General features: G+C 41.6%; 1 protein-coding gene across 2 annotated transcripts in view; it reads left to right on the top strand.

The window, feature by feature from the left end:
- The window catches only part of LOC122847234 (unconventional myosin-XVIIIb-like), a 46,920-nt gene that overhangs the window by 13,616 nt on the left and 12,518 nt on the right, over positions 1-20,786 (top strand). For both annotated transcript variants that reach the window (XM_044144728.1, XM_044144729.1), the window contains exons 12-39: positions 1,402-1,546; positions 2,455-2,616; positions 3,490-3,580; positions 4,491-4,683; positions 5,369-5,449; positions 5,581-5,701; positions 5,828-5,975; positions 7,166-7,349; positions 7,430-7,580; positions 9,086-9,195; positions 9,280-9,345; positions 9,431-9,559; positions 11,282-11,425; positions 12,580-12,669; positions 12,759-12,878; positions 13,001-13,106; positions 14,355-14,479; positions 14,586-14,740; positions 14,974-15,097; positions 15,696-15,896; positions 15,977-16,087; positions 16,332-16,436; positions 18,140-18,301; positions 18,367-18,480; positions 19,354-19,470; positions 19,596-19,679; positions 19,913-20,050; positions 20,159-20,344. In XM_044144728.1, the coding sequence (XP_044000663.1) occupies positions 1,402-1,546; positions 2,455-2,616; positions 3,490-3,580; positions 4,491-4,683; positions 5,369-5,449; positions 5,581-5,701; positions 5,828-5,975; positions 7,166-7,349; positions 7,430-7,580; positions 9,086-9,195; positions 9,280-9,345; positions 9,431-9,559; positions 11,282-11,425; positions 12,580-12,669; positions 12,759-12,878; positions 13,001-13,106; positions 14,355-14,479; positions 14,586-14,740; positions 14,974-15,097; positions 15,696-15,896; positions 15,977-16,087; positions 16,332-16,436; positions 18,140-18,301; positions 18,367-18,480; positions 19,354-19,470; positions 19,596-19,679; positions 19,913-20,050; positions 20,159-20,344 (3,663 nt within the window). The remainder of the gene's footprint in view (positions 1-1,401; positions 1,547-2,454; positions 2,617-3,489; positions 3,581-4,490; positions 4,684-5,368; positions 5,450-5,580; positions 5,702-5,827; positions 5,976-7,165; positions 7,350-7,429; positions 7,581-9,085; positions 9,196-9,279; positions 9,346-9,430; positions 9,560-11,281; positions 11,426-12,579; positions 12,670-12,758; positions 12,879-13,000; positions 13,107-14,354; positions 14,480-14,585; positions 14,741-14,973; positions 15,098-15,695; positions 15,897-15,976; positions 16,088-16,331; positions 16,437-18,139; positions 18,302-18,366; positions 18,481-19,353; positions 19,471-19,595; positions 19,680-19,912; positions 20,051-20,158; positions 20,345-20,786) is intronic.

Raw genomic sequence — 20,786 nt, forward strand, 5'->3', positions numbered from 1 at the left:
TCATCCCTTTAATACTTTACATTAAATGGAGGTATTATATAAAGTCGACTTTTTTGAGCTTTATATCACAGCATAATTTTTTTCATGCATCCTCGAATCTCCCTTGGCAACCATTGGGTCGTGCCAAAGCGCCTGCTCTCAAAGTGTCGCCTATTGTTGTAAACAAGAGAAAAACTAAAAATCTAGATTGGATTTTATTTGCACGGCGCAGAATCCTGACTTCACATAGAAAGTGGTTCCCAGAGTTGCTGTCACGATCTACAGTTTATGGACACAGAAAGGTTCATCTTTTACTCCTAAAGGACACACAGCCGTTCCACTCAGAGGACTTTTCTCAAACTCCTCTGGGAGTTGTTTGTATTGGAGAGAAATTAAAATGTCTCATAACCAGATCGTTCTCTGCTGGGCAACAGGTGTCTTTTAAAAATAAAACTGACTCTGTGCTATCGTCAGCCAGCTCATGCTGTGCACACTGGAAACCACAGCGTTCATTAGCAGCTGCTGTGTCACTGCAGTGAAACACAGCTGCAGTGTGTCAGTGAGCCGCAGCAGCAACAGGCCGTTAGCAGTTAGCGAAGCGAGGAAATCAACTAGCTGGTGGTGACGGGCAGGACGTCATGTCTGGATCGGAACAAAAATCAAAAGAAGCTTCGAGTTTTATTTCATATTTTTTCAGTGTGTTTAAGTTTGCAGCACCAATAGTAACATATATAATGATCTTATAGCAAAATAACATCCAGATAATACATAAGTAAAACATAAACAGTTATCATACATCATATAAGCACATTTCCTGAGGAAACGTCTTAACTGCAGCGTGTCCTCCAGCTGGTACAGGAACTATGATGCTGTCCTAGTCCAAGGAACTATGAAGAAATCACCCATGTTCTTAAATCTGAACATAAATAGGCCTATTTACATTTCTAGAACCATGAAAACAATGTCAGTGTCATGTTTTTTTTTAAAGTTCTGGTTTTAGTGCCACCTGTTGGGGAAAAGGGCTACAAGTTCTCATTATTTAGAGTTAGTTGTGACCAGATAACTTCTGTGATGTCATTTATATTAGATAGGCCAAGTGTTTTAAAAAGCATATGCTTTTGTTCATGTAGGATAAAATGCTATTTTTATAAATAAGCAGAGCTTAGAATGTGTTGTTAGGTTTCATATTTACAGTGCTAAAAACACAAACATTTCTAGTTTACACTCCTCTGCCTAAAATGAAATAGAAGTCTCTGTTGATCAGTTTTAGAATCTTTCTGTAAATTTGAGGTAAAGAGGGACTAAAGCTGGAAAAATGAAACCAAGCATAAAGAGTTCTGCTTGATGTGTGACGTGACTCAGCTGGTGGTGTGTGAAGGCCTCCTCCTTTCTTCCTCTGTCTGTCTGTCTGTCTGCTTGTAGGTTGAAGAAAAACAGCGAGCGTCTGTCGCCTTCACCAAGCTGCTGGCTGCCATGGAAACGCTAAGCTTCTCAGCCGGAGAGCAGAAGGCGATCTGGCACGTTCTGGCTGCTATTTACCACCTGGGAGCTGCTGGGGCTTGTAAAGGTGACACACCATCATCATCATCATCATCATCATCATCGTCGTCATCAGTCACACACGCTAAGTGTGTGACTTAGCGTGTGTGACTGATGACATATCTGGAATCGAGTTCATGGCCTTCAACCACACGGTTCATCTGATTAGAGATGTTGCTCAGGTGAAAGTGGATCAAATGTCCACACAGTGTGGAAATGTTCTCACCATGAGGCCTGAAGAGGAAGAAGAATAGTGAACAGAGATCAGCTAATTCAAAGAAGAAGGAGCAGGTCAACAGTATATATTGTTACTGCAAGTACAATAGCTAACATTAACATCACCTACTGTTAGTAATGGTTTTATAAGTTTTAGATTCTCAGTTACAAAGAAATCTCTTCAAAATGTTCTCGCTACGCATTCTGGTATTTAGCACGTAGAAATAATTTAGGTGATTGTAACCGACCTGAAACAAGAGAAGTTTGGACTGATTTAACTTTAGAGAAAAAATTGTATGTGTGCTTTTATTCGGTGTATGGAAATGAGGCATGTCACAATAACATGTTTTGCTGGACGATAAATTGTCCCAGGAATTATTGCGATAAAAGATAACATTGTCGTTTTTGGAGCGCTTTGAGTTCTCCTGCTCAAAAACCAATAAACTTTAACTTCATAAAGAACACTGGACACTGAAACTGTAGTTTAAACATCCAGAATAAAACCAAAAATAAAACCCACTTACAACTGAAACCACTGATATAATGGATTATAATGTCTCTGCAATCAAAATTCCCCATCAATAAATATTTAGCATTAGAATGGAAATTACCGAGGTCATTTTTAATCTATCATGCGATTAATTGCTTACTGCAAGCATCTGGTTCCAGCTGTATGCCAGCAGGCTTTCATGACGCAGAGCGCTCTGTTCTGATGTGCAGTGGGCCGGAGACAGTTTGTGAACTTTGACAGCGCTCAGGCAGCCAGCAGAGTCCTGGGGTGTGAGGCGGAGGAGCTGGACACGGCCGTCTTCAAGCACCACCTGCGACAGCTGCTGCAGAAAGCCACCGGAGTCAGCAGAGAGAGGAACGAGGCCGAGGAGGGTGAGAGTCACAACAACTGGAGGGGAATCGCTCCCAGAGAGGCAGAGTGGAGGAAGGACGGAAACAATGGAGGGAGTTTAACTTGGGGTCACCAGGAGGTCAATCCTGACGGGGTTTCGATCTTAAACACATGATCAAAGATGACTGAGATGTGTAACTCAAGAGATACAAAGTAACCTAAAAGGAAGCAAGTAGATGTGACATTAAACTACAGCTCAAGGCAATGTGAGGTAGGCGGCTGCTTAGGGCCTCCACAGCACCAGGGGGCCCCCATGAGCACCAAATGGAGCACCAAATAAATAAATAAAAAAAAAAAATATATATATATATATATATATACATATATATATGTTTGAACATATATATATATATATATGTTCAAACATTCAGTTTGAACTAAATGCTTTTACACATGGAATTTTTTTTATGTTATTTTTTTTTTAATGTTATTATAATAATAACAAGTTATAAGTTAATCTCTTCCTGCCACTGTTGGGGAAATATAAGATAACCAACTTGTTTCTGTAAATTTAGTGTTCATCTTCTGGTGTCACCATAAAATAGTTAAAAGAATATGACACACCTAAGAACCACTCAACGTTTCAAAATCCACATTTTGTGTTAGTTTGCTGCTCATGTAAGGTTAAAATAAATAACCATAACATGTCATGATGTAAGCTTATTACAAATGACGCTTATGATAGTAAGCATACATACACATAAAGTAGCTTAGAAATGATGACACATCTGGCGTTGACATGTTACTATGTGGGTTCCCAAATGAAAATCTGCATAGGGCCCCAGAAAGCCTTGGAGCGGCCCTGGTTTCAGTGAAGCTAAAGTCCTCTGTTTGTGTGACTGCGGTCTGTGCAGGTCCCCGTCTAACAGCTGCTCAGTGTGTGGATGGAATGGCTGCTGGTCTCTATGAAGAGCTCTTCACCGCCATCGTCTCTCTCATCAACAGGTAGGAGCTCATTTTAAATAATGCAACATCACAAGTAATAAAATCACTGCTTGTTGCCCAGAAAAGGGAGCTGGATTAAACAGTGACTCTATAGAGATTAAAGAGAACACTAAAGCACTATGTGCCTTGAATCACCTCACTACATGGACTCAGTTTGTAGAAATCAAAAGGGTTTTTCTACTATTGCTGTGCTTCACGTTCCTGTTGTGTCATTTCCAGTACGGGTGGGCAGATCACACAGGCCAAAAACGACAACTTTTTTAAAAAGCCAGTAACACAAAAACAAAATGATTGTGCTTTTTCAACAGTATTTCTCAGCAGTGCAATATTTTAATAAAACGAGTCATCCTTCAGTCTATTCTCAGCCTGGGTCACATGTCTCTTATAGGGTCAAGCTTAATAAAGTCATGAAATTAATTTGGCACAATTCACACTTTTTTTTAAGACAAAGAAAAATGTTATGAAACTTGCTCTCGTATTTTATTGTCATGTCTGTTGTCTGCTGCTGTATTTGTCATTATTTGTTCTCTCTTGTAAATGAGAGTTTGGATCTCAATGAAACAATCGGTGTAAATAAAGGTCAAGCAAAGATAAAAATGCAGATTAGAACTCTTTAGAGTGAAAGTCACAGGATAGATGTGGTCAGTTTTTACTATAAAATCAAAGAAAATGCTATAGGGCTGTTCATTAAAATATGAATATTTTATATTGCACCTAACTTAAAAAAAAATAAAAATCTTCAATTAACCACGTTTGCGGGGGCCCCAAATTAGCCCCTTATTGATTTGCCCATAAAAATTCAGTCCATTGCTCTGGACTCCTCTGACCTATGGAGAGGTTCATCTCTGTCCTGACAGCTCTGGTGCCAGAAACCGGAGCAGCTGTGACGTCGGTTCTGTTTTGCTTCCAGAGCGCTGAGCAGCGAGCAGCTAGCGTTAGCCTCTGTGATGGTGGTGGACGCCCCGGGCCTCAGGAACCCCCGGCACTCGGCGGAGGAGCGAGGGGCCAGCTGGTCCGAGCTGTGTCACAATTACCTGCAGGAGCGGCTGCTGGAGCACTACCACTCACACACCTTCACTCACACACTGGAGAGATACACACAGGTAACACACAGTGGAATTTGTTGGGATTTTATGTGACACACCAACAGAAGACAGTGTGAAATTATGAGGTGGAAGGAAATTGATGCAAATTTTGGCTGCAGTTGCGAAAGATTTTAAACTTAGTCAGGTTTGATGGAGAGCCGCTGAAAACATCAGAATTCAGATTTTGAATTAGATTTCCTTTGTTAAAGCTTCAACTGGGAAATCTTTTGACCAATTTATTGATGACAGCCTTAACTTTTTCTGTTTTTGTCGTGAATGTTCTATAAACTCCGTGTGATTCTGCCACTCTTGGCCAGGATTCTCTTGCAAAAGAGTTTTGCAATTTTCCTGGTGAAATAAAGATTACATTTTTTTAAAAAAAGTCTTAGACTTTGACTAGGCCATTTAACATTTTTATTTGTAAAATGGTTTGAAAGCCATTTCTTTCCACTACTATTTAGAGTTGGTCCGAAAAATAATCACTCAAGTGGCTAAGACCTTATGGTATATAAACTGTTGTTAAAGTTGCTTCTCTCAGATTTTCACCGCTCCACACATTTTCCCCTAAGCATCAAAGTCTAGTGAACGACTTTCTAGTGTAAGAAATACAGATAACCAGCAACGGGTAGACCACTGGATGAGTGAAGTGTGTGAAGGTAGAGGACAGCTGTGATGTTGGAGCTGTGTGTGTTTTCTGGTGCAGGAGAGGATTCATGTGGCGTTCGAGTGTCCAGACAGCAGTTCTTCAGAGGTGGTTTCCGCCATCGATCAGTCGCCTGCGCAGGTACGAGATCCACCACACCGTTTCTGAACACGTCTTTTAAGACAGATTTTGCCCTAAAAAAGAGTTGGGTGTATTATTTTGCATGTGTGCGTGTGTGTGTGTGTGTGTGTGTGTGTGTGTGTGTGTTTCAGGTCCGGGCAGCAGATGGAGACCCTCGAGGTCTGCTGTGGGTTCTGGATGAAGAGATGGTGACGCCCTCCTCCTGTGAGAGCGCCGCCCTGCAGAGAGTCTGTCAGTATTACAGCAACACTGGTAAATGTCAAACACACACACACACACACACACACCCATATAACCAGAGCTATGTGTATGAGCAAGCGGTTTCCTTCAGAGGGACATAACTGGAGTGTGTGTGCGTGTGTGTATGTGTGTCTGCAGTACGTCAGTGTGAGCAGCCGCTGCAGTGTGAGGTGAGCCACCTGACGGGACGCGACCCGGTCCGGTACGACCTCTCAGGATGGTTCGGTCGGATCCAGAACAACCCGTCTGCTCTCAATGCCATCACTCTGCTCCAAAACTCCACCATGTGAGTCTGGAAGCACAAAGTTCTGCAGCATATTGATCTGCTGAAAGGCCAAAAGCAGGTGGACAGCCTGAAGGCAGCCTGTCTTCACTTACTGACCGGACCGTCTTCATTTACTGTTGTCATGACGACTCTCTGGTGGTTATTATCGCTTTAATCATTTTTCCTACACACCAGCCCCTTATTGCCTCAACATGGCTAGAAGTTTTACTGTTTTTTTTTTTTATTATTCTTTTATTTTATTTTACTCTTCTGTGAGATGGTTGCTTTTAATGTTGTGGTGAAAGGAAATGAAATTAACTCAGTAGGTTCACAGTTAGATAAGGACTTTTGGGTGAAGGACAGTAATTGTTTCCATTAACCACAAAACTGCACAAATTGGAATTATACCATAAATTAGATTAATAGAAACATGGTATTTAAAAAAACAAAACATTTCTCATTAAATAGTCTCTGCACCAGGAAGTGGTTTTTTATCAAACTTTTTTCACGTTACGTTAGTTTGTATACAGCAGCTAATTAGCAGACGTCTCCTCTGATTGGCTGATAGATGTAGAGTGCTGGCGCCATGGCAGAGTTCTCAATTTAAGTTTTCTTCTTTAATGGAAACACCACCGTTGCAAAATTTTATTTTATTTTTTTAACATTAGCAAAATATCAAAAATGTTTTGTGCACATTCATAATGGAAACGCAGCTGGAGACTACTGGGTGGATCATCAGTAGCTGTGGTTTCATTAACCATAAAACTACTCAAATTGAAATCCCAAATATAAATTTGCTTAATGGAAAGATATCAATTTTGAAAAAAAATACTCCCAATTTTCTGTAAGAAGTGTTTGATGTAGGATGAGGTTTCCGGTATCCTAATTTCTATCATTATCACAATAGTACCACAAAAAACACAATGCAATTCTACCCAGACTTCCTACACTTCTGGTAAAGTGTTCATTTTTCTTTTTGAAAAACCCTAAACATCCCCCAGCGTAACCTTTAAACTTGTGTTGCTTCTGAATTAACACAAGTCCAACTCAAAGTGGCAGCAATGGGTCATTTATAACAAAGTGTAACCCCACGCTACGCTATGCAGATGCTCTGTCTGCGCTGATGAAGAGTCATGTATTAGATCAGTTTGGTTTACAGCTGCCTCGCCGTTTTGGAACGAGTGATGAGCTTCTCTCTTGTCCTTCCTCAGAGGCGTGGTGAAGGCCATGTTCACCCGCAGGATCTCCCTCCCTCCTCTGTGCCGCGGCCTGGCCGGGTTGGAGGGAGGCAGCCAGCGCGCCCTGCAGCGGAACGGAATCATCCGGAAAACCTTCAGCGGCGGGATGGCGGCCATACGCAGACACTCCCAGTGTATAGCAGTGAAGCTGCAGGCGGTACGTATGGCGCCACTGTCACCACGTTCTGTCGTCACCCCAGAAGCGTGACGGCTGCCATCGTCTCGCGGTCCTTGCAGGACGCGCTGGTGAACCTGATCCGCCGAGCCCGGCCCGTGTTCCTGCAGTGTGTCAGCGCAAAATCGAGCAGCGGCGGTTTGGACGTGCCGGCTCTCAGAGTGCAGCTGCACTCCACCCAGATCCTGTCAGCCCTGCAGCTCTACCGCACAGGTCGGCCCTTCACCTCAGACCAGCTTTGCGTACGAACACAGGAGTTAAGATGTTCAGAGAGGCCAGGCATCAAACAGTACAACCTAGAACTGAACAAAAACTGTGGAAAAACTGAAAGGACTTATTGATGACTCACCAGTTTCTGTCAGTTATGCGGGGATCAGACTATAACCCAAAATTATCTGGTGTCCCAAAAATGGAATTTAAAAAATATATACTGTTTCTGAATATGTTGAATATGTGAGTGGACAATACATCAACAAAACCAAGAGAAGAAATTTCATGCAAAGGAATATTGAGAGATAACTTAGTTTTACTGTGGGAGTGTGTATTTAATTACAATAAAATGATAACTAGCATCATTATTTTAGTGTGTACAATAAACACATTTACTACAGGTAACATCACTGTCTCTACTGCTACTACTAGAACCAAACTTTCAGTCTCTATGCACCACAAATCCAGAACAAACTTCCAGAAAACTGCAAAGTTGCTGAAACAGCAGCTGTGTTTCCATTACAAAACGTTCTCAAAACTTTATCAATATTCTGCTGAACATACGTTTGGAGATACACATCATACAATTCAGGTCTTTCAAATCTATCAATCTTCAAATGAGTTACTGAGAGTGTAAAAAGTTACTTTCTCCTGGTTTGAAAATGAGTTTTTTTCAGTGTGTGTGAAATTGGTGGGAACGTGTGGTATTTTTAAGTTCAAAACTGCAACAAAGACCCTGAATTCCCATTCATCATTATACACACAAATGTGTGTATTGATGTCTGAGTGAGTTCAGTTATCTACAGCCACTTCTGGTTAGGATAGATCATGTGCCAAACTCAAGGCCCAGGGGCCAAATCTGTCCCACCATGGCGTCTTATGTGGCCCTCTACACTCCACATCAATAAGTTCTTTCAGTTTTTCCAAAATCTGCAGAGTGCAAGAAAATCAACAAATATCCACATTATTTTCTGATTTCACTGCAAATTTTCTCAAAATTGGTAAAATCATTGAGTTTAAGTGTCTTCTGCCTCAGCCTTACTTGACCACAAAATCCTGGACTATCAGCTATTTATTGATATTTTAACAGTTTAATTGGTTTTATCAGTGTATTCTGGCACAACCGGCCCTTTAAGAACATTCAGGTTTTTGATATGGTCCAAAATAAAAATGATTTTGACACCAATGGAATCATAGTGTACACTCACAGCACACCTTCCTGTTATCAGGCTAGAGCCTTTTTTCTTCTGAGCTGCCCTGATTTTTTACTTTTTTTTTTTTTTTTTTTTTTTTTACACCAATCCCCAATAAAGTGGTCACTGAGTTAGTTTACAGATTTTACATCAGGGCCCCTTCTGATTATCTGATATTGAAATTTGATTACACAAATACAAACTTGCATATTTCCATAACTCCCATATGAAGATAGAAATGCCAACAGATTCCAAATCAATAACAAAATAACAATAGAAATGCATGTCAAGCCATATTCTCCTCTCCGTCTCCAGGTTATCCAGAACACATGACGCTCAGTGACTTCAGGTGTCATTTCCAGGCTCTCTCTCCTCTGATTATGAAGCGTTACGCCTCCATGTTTGTCAGCCATGATGAGAGAAAGGTAGAGAAGTGGATCGCTTCACATAAACAGAAATATCACAAACTCAGAGTAAGCCTGCTGTTTTTTCTTTCCTTTGCGTGTCAGGCAGTGGAAGAGCTGCTGATTGAGCTGGACGTAGATAAAAACAGCATCGTGGTCGGAGCCAGCAGGGTGAGAGCGGGTTTGGGGCCATCAGATGGTAAAACGGGAGTCAGTCAGCTATGATTGAAATCTATTTTTCTCTGCTGGGTCTCAGGTGTTTATGAAGAGAGGTGTGCTGCAATACCTGGAGCAGCAGAGGGATCAGCAGGTGACCGGGTGGCTGATTTACCTGCAGGCCGCCTGTAAGGGACATCTGGGACGTCAGAAGTACCGCAAACTCAAGGTGAGTTTTTTTTCTGCCACATTTTCTTCTTTTCAAACTCAGAAGTTTCCAAGATTTTTCCTAGAATATTTCTGAGATTAATCTCAATTTCTGAGAAATGTACTCCTCCTTTTTTTGTGTCCACAATAGCCCCAAAATAGACATATTAACTTCAAATTTGTAATGATTTTTATTGCTCTCCGTAAATCAAGAAAAAAAATTAAACTGCTACTAGGTCTCACTACAGAACAAACCCTAATGTTGTCCCCACTGAGTGATTTGATTTGTAAGGAATAAAATAATTCATGATGCTCTGCAGCTCTGCATCATGCAGTAGAAATTCCAAAAGATTTCAATAAAAACTAATTATGAACATATTTCTGATTTATTTAAGATAAAGATTTATTTCTTTAGCCTTCGTCTGATTTTTTAAAAATTTTACTCTTCTTTGTTTACACACAGACAATGTACAACACTTCATGAACTTTTTAGAAGGAGAGATAAGATGCATGGTAGCAAAAACATGCTAACTTCCACCTGCAGTCATGGACAGACTGATCCTAATCAAGTTATGAATTGGTGAAAAGTCAGCATAATAATTAACTACATCTCCAAATTACAAACCTGCAGTTTAACAATTTTTCTGCCTTCATCAACAACAATAAGTGCTAATCTGGTTTAATATCTGTGATTTTGTCCAATGTGCAGGTATTTTATAACTAGAACATGTTATCATCTCAAGCTGTTTGAATGACTCAAAACAATTAAAGAAAAACAGTTTAGTTTCTTAGTTTAGTAAAAACAGTCCTGGATTTTGGGATGGTTCACTCACCTCTAGAGGGCGCCCTGCAGTCACGTTTTCTGATCTCAAAGTGGTTCTTCAGGTGCAGCAGGAATGACATGGTTGGTTTTATGAACTGAACAAATGTGTGCATAATACATCAGATTTTCAAAATGTAAAAAAAAAAAAAACTTACATATTAGAAAAGAATATTATCTAATATGAGATTAGAAAGAATATGACAATGATAATATTGTCTGGTTTTCTTGTCCTGAATCTTTGAAACACTTTTACATGTTGATTCAAGAGCTTTTAAAACTGAAAACATTTACTTACAGACCATAAAAACTGAATCTCTTCTGCTCTCTTGTTAAATACCTCAGATATATAAAATGTGCACATTAATTGTTTTATTATGTTGCCGTAGAAACTTTTTTCTGAGTGGACCAGTTAAGGAAATCCAGCTTACAAAATGTATAATCCACTACGCATTTTCCGTCCACTAAGAATGTTTGAAAAAAACAAAAAAAATCCAGTTCACTCTAATCTATATGTAGGAATACTTTTTCTTTTTTTTTTTTTTTTTTTACAAAATATGTAGATGTTTTTAGGCAATAAATGCCATTTAAATAGAAGTTGATATTGGTTCCAACATAAATAAAGAGCTCTTACGTTGGCTACATAGGTGATTAGTATCGGTAGGAGTGTCAAAGACATCTGTGATTTCATAAATTGATAGAGGATTTTGAAAAAATCTTTGAATTAAAACTCTGAACTCTGGAGCTTCATGAAGAGCTCCAGAGTTTTAGTTGGCCTCCAGAATATTCATCCACTTCCTCCTGTAATGAGATGAGTTTACAATATGATCTCAGATGTGGTTTTAACTCAGTCTTTTTACATGACTGTTTCTGCCTGTGTGTGTGTGTGTGTGTGTGTGTGTGTGTGTGTGTGTTTATTTCCAGGTGCAGCAGATGGCGGTGAGGTGTCTGCAGAGGAACCTGCGGGTTCTGAAGGCCGTAGCCGAATGGAGCTGGTGGAAACTTTTCTGCAGGCTGCGTCCTCTGCTCGATGTGAACATGGACAACGAAAGGCTGAGAGCCAAGGAGGTGCAGACATTCGTATGGACCTCCTTCAGTTCACTTCCTGTTAAAGAATTGGTTTTGCGTTCGTATTTATGTGCAGATCCCCTCCTGCACGTCACCGGTGAAATAAAACACACACAGAGCGTGACTGAGACTCTCTGCTTCTGTCCTCTTTCTCATCAGATAAACAAGATGCAAACTTTCTGTTTCCTCACCCAACCTTCAGTTAATGCACAGATTGTTAGAACTTATCAAACTTTTAACCATCCAGCTACATTTCTGCTGAGAGTTGGACTTGGCCAAGGTGGCCCGTTGTCGTTGATTTCTAGGCAGCCTAGATGTTGACTAACTTTAAGACACATTAAAACTAATTAATCAGCATGTTTAGGTTAATCGTCCATTTGGAAGATCCAGCTTTAGCTTCCTGGATGACGTTTTGAAGTTTTTACTTCAGTGTTTCCACATATTGTTCTTTCCTCATTGTATCGTCTGATATGTAAAGTGTACCAGTCACCCACAACATGATGCTGCCATCACCAAGTACAGTTCTGAAGTTGTTCTCAGGCTTGAAAGCTTCTCCCTTTTACCTCAAAATATAACGATGGTCACTTTGGCCAAACAGTTAAAATTTAAATTTCATCACATCACAGAAAAATGTCCACTTTCATCATTCTGACACTCAGTGAACAGGAATGACTTTGCTAATCCTAATGGGCCTAACGTAGGAAATGTTCACTCTGATTCATCTGTGTTGTTAGATCTGGGTTCAGGTGGGTTGCAGCATGCATGGATCTTTAAAAACCTGAGATCTCCTGCAGGGAAACTCAATGTGCTAATGGAGGAGAAACATCCTAACCTTCTATGAAACCCGTCTGGCTGATGAGAAAGTTCTGCCCCCAATGGGTTGTAATGGTGCATCTTAGGGATCCAAGAATTCATTTAGAAAAATGTCATGTGTTTCTTTTAAAGAGACATAGCCATTGTACTTTAAAGTGACAGTAAAAACAGACGGAACAGCAGTGAGCTGCAGCAGCATCCGCATCACCTGACAGACACATCTAACACTCAGTGATGGGAAGCAAGAAAAAAACAGCAGCAATTCATCCAGCAAATGTTTATGATGTGTCTTAAAGGATGTTTGTGCCTCAGTAAAAAGCTTCTCTTTTGTTTTCTGAAAGGATGAAGTATCGGCTCTGAGGCGCCGCCTGGAGAAGTCTGAGAAGGAGAGGAACGAGCTGAGGCAGACAGCAGACAGCCTGGAGACCAAGGTTAGAGCTGCAACACACACACACGCACACCCACGACCACACGCACACACACACACGCTCACTGCTATTAATGTGATCTATATGTGCAGGTTACCGCTGTGACGTCAGAGCTAAGCGATGAGCGTTTCCGAGGAGATGCAGTGGGTCAGGCTCTGGATGTGGAGAGGGCAGAGAGGCTTCGACTCAACAGGGAGAACAAGGACCTGCTGGTGAGCCGGCTAACTAAGTTACCTGACACTTCTAGCATGAGGACTGCTGTCTGTCTTAATTTAACGATTACGTCTTTTTGTTGTTGTTGTTGTTGTTGTTGTTTAATTTGTGACTTCTGAAGACTCGGCTGGACCAGTGTAAGGTTACTATTGAAACCCTGGAGAAGCTGCTGGAGGAGGAGAAGCAGAAAGCTCAAGTTGCTGCAAGTCAGAGAGGAGCTGCAACAGGTATGAGAGGAAAGTCTGCTGGCAAGACAAAAAGCAAAAACACACTGAGGTTTGGCTGCTGAATGATCAAACGTGAAAAAGTGAGAAAACGTGCAGGAATGTTAAAACATTATGTAGAGATGGTGGAGGAAACAGTTAAACAGCAGAAAAAGGCGTATAGATTTATAGGCTGGACGATAAATCAATAACAACATATATCGCAATACACATGTGATCAATATCAATAGATAATATATTTCATAAATTATTCAAGATTCAATATCTAGATATTCGCTGGAATCTGATCCAGAACTGCACTGCATTCTGGGGGATGTAGGCGGGGGAAGGCTTCAGCTGCCCAACCTCTCATGGTCAGCTAAGCAATGGACGTAGCATCACTCTTTGGTTACCTAGCAACAGCCTGTTGAGTGACATGTGCAGCAGCAGTTGAAAGGGGCAGTGTGATGTGAAATGGTCTTCTTTCAGTTTTACATCATGTTATAATTTCCTCATAAGAAACACAGCTGGAGTGTTGCTTTGATTCTTTTATGCATGTCTGAAAAGTTCTTTAATCTCCTTGGCAACCATTCAGCTGTGCAAAACGCCAGGGTGGATCTAGCTCCGCCTTCAAGGTGAAGCTCCTCCTCAGAGCTTCCTCATCACTGAGCAGCCGTCCCTCACTCAGCTCCTTCAGACTAGCCAGCAGCAATTAGCAAACACCTGGTGGAACTGAGCATCAGCTCAGCTCATTATAGAAAGAGCAGCAGTCTTTAAAGAGACAGAGGCCCAATTTCAAAGCATCAAATTACAAACTCAAATTTCTTTTAAGTCATTGATACAAAGAGCATTTTTATAACAAATGAAGGTAACGTAGTTACTTGATTGTGCTATTAATTGTTACTATGTGTGGAAAATACATAATACTGCCCCTTTATGGTTTTGTCACATAGCTGCTTCAAAATAAACGACATGAAATGAAAACTGTGGATAAAACAAGAACGGTCATGTCACCGGATATTTAAAACAAACAGACAGTAATTATTCACCTCGGCTGATATGAAACCCTTACATCATGAAATGTTTTTCAGTCTTCTCCTCCAGCCCGACTATTCCTGATGTAAACTGTAGCTTTTATCAGGCGCTGTGTTCCTGTGGATCAAGGTACTTAATACTAAAAGTTCCTCAAGAGAAGCGTCGTGACCTGACGGGACAAAGTTTTAATGAACTGAGACTCAGAACAAACTGATGCCCGAGTGTCCCGTCATTCAGAGGGCGAGCTGGCCATGCAGCTGGACTGCTGCCAGACCGAGGTGGAGTTCGTCCGCAGACGCCTGAAGCAGACGGAGGAGAAGCTGGAGACGGAAAGGCAGAGCAGACAGCAGCTCGACGCCAAGGTGAGACGGGACGCGCCGACGTGCACGGCAGCGCCGGCAGTGTTACCTTGAGACAACACCACCTGTGCGTGTGTGTGTGTGCGTGTGTGTGTGTGTGTGTGTGTAGGTGGCAACACTGCAGGCCCAGCTGGAGCAGTCTCAGAGGAGCGCGTCAGAGCTGAAACGCCACTGTCGCAGGGTGACCTCTGACCTCCAGGATGCCAGAGTACTCAGCGATGCTCTGCAGAGTCGCGTGCACGAACTGGAACGCAAACAGAGAAGGTTCACCTTCCCTTCAGACACACACGCCACCTTGCTGCTTCACTGATCCTCCACTTCATCTCTGGCTGTTTAATGAATACATAATGTGTATTAATCTTCTTTCTAATTACATCGTGTTTTTGAAATATCTTCATCTTCACTGCTGTAATGAGACTTTTCCTCACAGCCAACAAACTTGTGCACGTGTGTGTGTGTGTGTGTGTGCGTGTGTGTGTGTGTGTGTGTTGCTGCAGGTTTGACAGTGAGCTGGCCCAGGCTCTGGAGGAGGCCAACAGTGAGAGAGAGCAGAAGGACAAAGCCTTGCAGGAGAACTCAGCTCTGGGTTCTGAAGTGTTCAGCCTGCGCCGCAGCCTGCAGGTGTGTTTGTGTGTCATAGAGGAATGTCAGTGTTTGGTTCATGGCACTTTTTGAAAATAAATTTATATTTTATTTATTTATTTATTTTTTTATAAACCAGTACTTAGACCTGACACAGTAAGCAACAAATAAATGAAACATATGGTAAATTAAAAAAAGCCCAACATGATTTTTCTCTTTTCTCTCTTTCTACCAAAAACTGGATGACAAAAGTCTTCAGTCTGATCTTTGGTCTTATTGTATTTACAGAGACTTCATGATTCATTTTATTTGTAGTTTCTGTTGTTTTGTTTATTTATTTATTTAGGAAATTGGAAAATGTGTGACATTCATTATTGATCTTTTATTAATCTTTCAGAATGTGTTCTTGCATACCATTACTTTACTTGTAAATGGTCTAAAAAAAACAACAATATTATCACTTATCACAGTAACATCTGGGATAATTTATCAGTCAGCAGTTGTGACTGGCCTTGTGATACGACCTCAGACTTTTAATCTGAACTCGTTGGAAAGTTTTCTGATTCATTTCAGCAGGTCAGTCGCAGCGCCATCAGCCTCCTCATTTTCTCTGTTTGTGTTCATGGTGTGTGTGCAGGAGAGCCAGGCTGAGATGAGTCGCCTGCAGAAGCAGAAGGAGGAGCTGTGCGCTCAGATCAGAGACCTCAGCCTGCCGGTCGACCTGGCCTCGGACTCGGTGCCTGACATGAAGAAACAGATCCGCCTCCTGGAGAGCCAGGCCAGCGAGAGAGCCGAGGAGACGAGCAAACTGTCCGCCCAGATCCAGCAACAGCAGCAGGTCGGCGGGGCGCGAGACGGAGGGCTGGAACAAACCTGTCTGCTGGCCGCCGCGCCTCATCTGCGCCTCTCACCCAACAGATCCACATGCGTTTCGAGATAGAGATGGAGAGGATGAAGCAGATGCATCAGAAGGAGCTGGAGGACAAAGAAGAAGAGTTGGAGGACGTCCATAAGTCCTCTCAGAGACGGGTGGGTCCGACCGGGGAGGCAGATTTACCTCTTTTGCTTTTGCCACTCTGCTTTAAACCTCTATCTGCTCATTTGGTTAGAAAGCCAGGGTTTGGAGTGGTTGGAGCAACATTCCCTGGTACATCTTCCTAGTAGAACTCCAGAGGTTGAAATGAACACACTGACCGCACTCTGCTGTCCTGGACTGAAGGCGTGTGTGTGTGTGTGTGTGTGTGTGCGTGTGTGTGTGTGTGTATTTGTGCAGCTGAAGCAGCTGGAGATGCAGTTGGAGCAGGAGTACGAGGAGAAGCAGATGGTGATTCATGAGAAGCACGACTTGGAGGGACTGATAGCGACGTTGTGTGAGCAGGTGAGCTCCCTCACTGTTTTTCTGTTAGGGAAGAAAAGTTTCTCCCAGAGGCTCATTTTGCTTCATTCTGTCACCAGATAGAAAACATTAAATCTTACCAATTTTTTTTTTTTATCTAGTTTCTAATGTAAATATCTCAAATCACTTGAAATAAGTGTATATTAATAGTAACTTTTATCATATTTTACATCTAAAAATATAGTGCCCTTTTTGGTTGTGATTGCAATACATTTTATAAAGATGTACTCATATATGGTCTATGCTTATATTGGAAAATACAAATACTATTAATAGGTAAAAATTGCTTAATGTATTTACTGGAGATGAAGTGAAGGGACAGAGCAGCCTGGAAGAGGTTCAGGTCGAACTCCAAAACTTCTCGGAAGCCAAATGTTACGGCTGTGTGTCTGTCAGCGGCCCACTTCCTGCCAGCGCTCCATCATGAATCACTCTTATAGCAGGTTAATGCTCTCCTGGAGCCTGGATGTGCTCACCACGAAACAAACAAATGCAGCTGATTTAACACTCACTCACACCAAGTCTGGAATTAGAACAGGACCTGGTGTGTAGCCAAACTGACAAAGTGTTCAGGATCAAGTCATCTGCGGTCATCTGCGGTCATCTGCAGTCATCTGCGGTCATCTGCAGTCTAGGTCTAATAGGCATTCAAATGTTGCTGCTGGGGAAGAAAAGCAGGACTTCTCAGGACATTTGGTAAGAAAAGTCTAAGACGCAATATTAAAAATTCTGTTGTGAAAACGCGTTCTTTACTTTTCATGTGTTTAATGATGATTATGGTTTGAATGAAGCATGAGATCAGGAGGTTAAACATAAAATGGTTTATGAAAGATTCATAAAGTTCATATTAGCAGCTTCTATTGACCTGTGAATAGTTTAATCTTTCAGATTTAAGCTCTGTGACCAGACACCATCACAAGCTTTTTTCTCTTGAGCCTCAAACTCTTTGGCTGCTTTACAACTACAAAAATGATATGATATTCTTGAACAGCCAGCTGTGTCTCATCTGAAGCAGAAACATCAGACATTGTGATTTCTGAGGTATAAACATAATTAATTCAAAACATAATTAATTAGTTTGCTTCTTGTCTTACTTACAGCCTGTCATTCTGATACATGATAACTACAGTGTCATCAGCATACATTTGAATGTCACAGATTTAATGTCCTAATGGAAGGTCTTTACTGTATTTTCCATACTGTCTTTTTATATCACAATCAAGTAAATTGTTATGAAAATGCTGTATATATCAAACATAACTGCAAAGAATTATGGCTTTGCAGTTTGATGTCTTGGCTTTGGTCCTCTGTCTCTTTAACTGCTTAAGAGCAGGCAGGCACACCTCACTGGAGATTCAGATATGTATGAAAGAACCAAAGTAACACTCCAGGTATGTTTTTGATGAGGGAATAACATTATGATATGATGTAAAGCTAAATTTTTATTTTTATTTTCTACAACACTTCCATTTAAGATAAAGCATTTAAAAAAAGGATCTGAGGATAGTTCCCTGCGGATCACCTACACACTAGCTTCTTCGGAGATGACGTGATTATTTTTTTTTTAAATCCGGCAATCGCATTCATTTGTTGTCCAATATCTTTTGTGTGATGAAGACACAGTGCCAACCAAACCCTGGTCCCATTTTCTGTCTTTAAAGAATCTAATCGGTGTCACGTTGCAGGTGGGACACAGAGACTTTGACGTGGAGAGGAAGCTGAGGAGAGACCTGAAGAGAACCCACGCCCTGCTGGCCGACGCCCAGCTGCTCCTCGCCACCCTGGACAGCTCAGGCCAGGACCGTCCCAACGGCAGCAAAGACCAGATCGAGCGCCTGCACTGCCAGGTGAGTGGCGCCGTTCGGCCGAGTCACCGGGGCGCTCCGTGTTCACCCTCTGTGTCTCCGTTCAGCTGGAGGAGAGCGAGGCGAGGCGGCTGGAGGCGGAGAACACGCAGAAAGCTATCGCCATGGAGCTGGAGAACGCCCAGTTGGAACTGGAGAATATCTGCAGGCAGAAGAGTGTGGTGAGTGACTGCATGCTGGTTCAAACCCAACAGACTGGTGAAAACCAGCTCCTCCTTCCTCAGTCAGCCAGAGCAGACTGTAATCTGTGATCGCTCCTCTAGACTGTCATGGATATTAACTCCATTTCATATATTCTTCAGTCAAATCCTTCTACCAGCCTGGTTCTAAAACAGGATTTTTAACCTATGAATCATCTGGGCAGAAAATCTCTACTCACTCAAAGTGGCAAGTTTTTTATTAGTTTTTCTTACAATTCAAAAATGGATACCACTCAGAAATAAAACAAATGAAAAACTAAAAAGGAATGAATACAGAAAAAAAAATAGTAAGCAATATTTAATCTTTATCAACAGTGGGAACTCAAAGTACAGATTAAAACAGTGTAGAAGCTAAGCATTTAGCATTTAGCATAATCAATATAAGCACAATCATCTTTCCTGAATATTCTTTCAAAAAAGATCAAAACGAAATTCTAGCAAAGTACAAACTCAATAATCAAACCTTACTGTATTTGTTTAGCAAGTGATTTTATTGATTTTTTTTAAACTCCTCTCAGAGTTACATGAGTTTGTCCAATTGAAGTACATTTGTTATTAATAATTGTCCCAACCTTTAGTTTTTGGGTCAAACCCGTGTCTGTTCGTTGAACCTTGAAGGAGTTTAGAATAAACCTCATACATTTTCAATCTGAGTTTTATTAAACCACAAGTCACCACGAGTGAAGATTATTGTACTATGTTACTTTTTTTTAAGATATTAAACTATATGAAAGATTATATTTTCTCTTGTTTAATCATTATTATTTTTCTTATAAAAAAAAAAGCAAAAGTCCAAATATGTTTTATTGTATTTTTATGACTGTGTGAGTTCAGGTGGATGAACAGTTGGCGCTGCTGCAGCATGAAAAGATGGATCTGCTGAAGAGGCTGGAGGAAGACCAGGAAGATCTCAATGAGCTGATGAAGAAACACAAAGCTCTTATTGCACAAGTATTATTATTATTATTATTATTATTATTATTATTATTATTATTATTATTATTATTATTATTATTATTATTATTTCTAACCTAAATAAAAAGGAAAAAGTCTCAGTCCCTCTTTGTGCCCTTCAGTCCTCCAGTGACATCTCTCAGATCAGAGAGCTGCAGGCTGAGCTGGAGGAGGTGAAGAAACAGAGACGCTTGCTCCAAGAGGAGGTGATATGTGTTTGAGGAGCAGAAAATAAACTCGACACTAAGAGCTTTATGAAGTGAATGTGCTGCTGGGAGTTCTGCAGATGAGATTGTAATGGCTTTCTGGGTCATTTAACGTCCTTGTTGCGCGCCTTAATGTAACGGCGAGCAGCAGGTGGAGCGCCGCTACTCGTGGTTTCGCGTTGAATTTAAATGCGTTCATCTCACCCCGGCCTTTCCGCGTCTTCCACCTGCAGCTACAGCAGTGCGTGTCCAGGGTGCAGTTCCTGGAGTCGTCCACTGTGGGGCGCAGCATAGTCAGCAAACAGGAGGCCCGTGTGTGTGACCTGGAAAACAAATTGGAGTTTCAGAAGGGGCAAGTCAAGAGGTTTGAGGTGAGATCAGATAAAGCTTTTCCAATTCCAACACATTAATTATCACCGTGCCTGACGCCGTAGTTAGTCCATGCCTGGTTTCGGCTGCTAATGTAGTGTAATTTGCAGGTGCTGGTGCTGCGTTTGAGGGACAGTGTGGTTCGCTTGGGAGAGGAGCTGGAGCAGAGCGCCCAGGCTGAAGCTCGAGAGAAGGAACACGCCCGATACTACCAGCAGCGGCTGCAGGAGATGAGGCTGGAGATGGACGAGCTGAGCCAGAGGGAGCAGGACAGCAGCCGCCGGCGCATGGAGCTGGTAACTAGTGTAGCTGGTGACTAGTGCAGCTGGTGACTAGTGCAGCTGGTGACTAGTGCAGCGGGTAACTAGTGCAGGTGGTTACTAGTGGAGCTGGTAACTAGTGCAGCTGGTGACTAGTGCAGCTGGTAACTAGTGCAGGTGGTTACTAGTGGAGCTGGTAACTAGTGCAGCTGGTGACTAGTGGAGCTGGTAACTAGTGCAGGTGGTTACTAGTGCAGTTGGTGACTAGTGGAGCTGGTAACTAGTGATCAGACTAGCTTTTTAACATCTTGATCAGATTCAAAGTTTATTTGACCTTTAACCCCAGTTTTTAAACAATTGATTTACTGTTTTGGATCATCTTAATGGAGGATGTTGCTGAAATTAAGTGGTTGAGGTCAGGAAATGAAATATAAGATAACTAATATCTTACCCATCGGATGTTCTCATGACATACTTT

The sequence above is a fragment of the Gambusia affinis genome, linkage group LG17 (genome assembly GCF_019740435.1).
Source record: "Gambusia affinis linkage group LG17, SWU_Gaff_1.0, whole genome shotgun sequence".
Taxonomy (NCBI): domain Eukaryota; kingdom Metazoa; phylum Chordata; class Actinopteri; order Cyprinodontiformes; family Poeciliidae; genus Gambusia; species Gambusia affinis.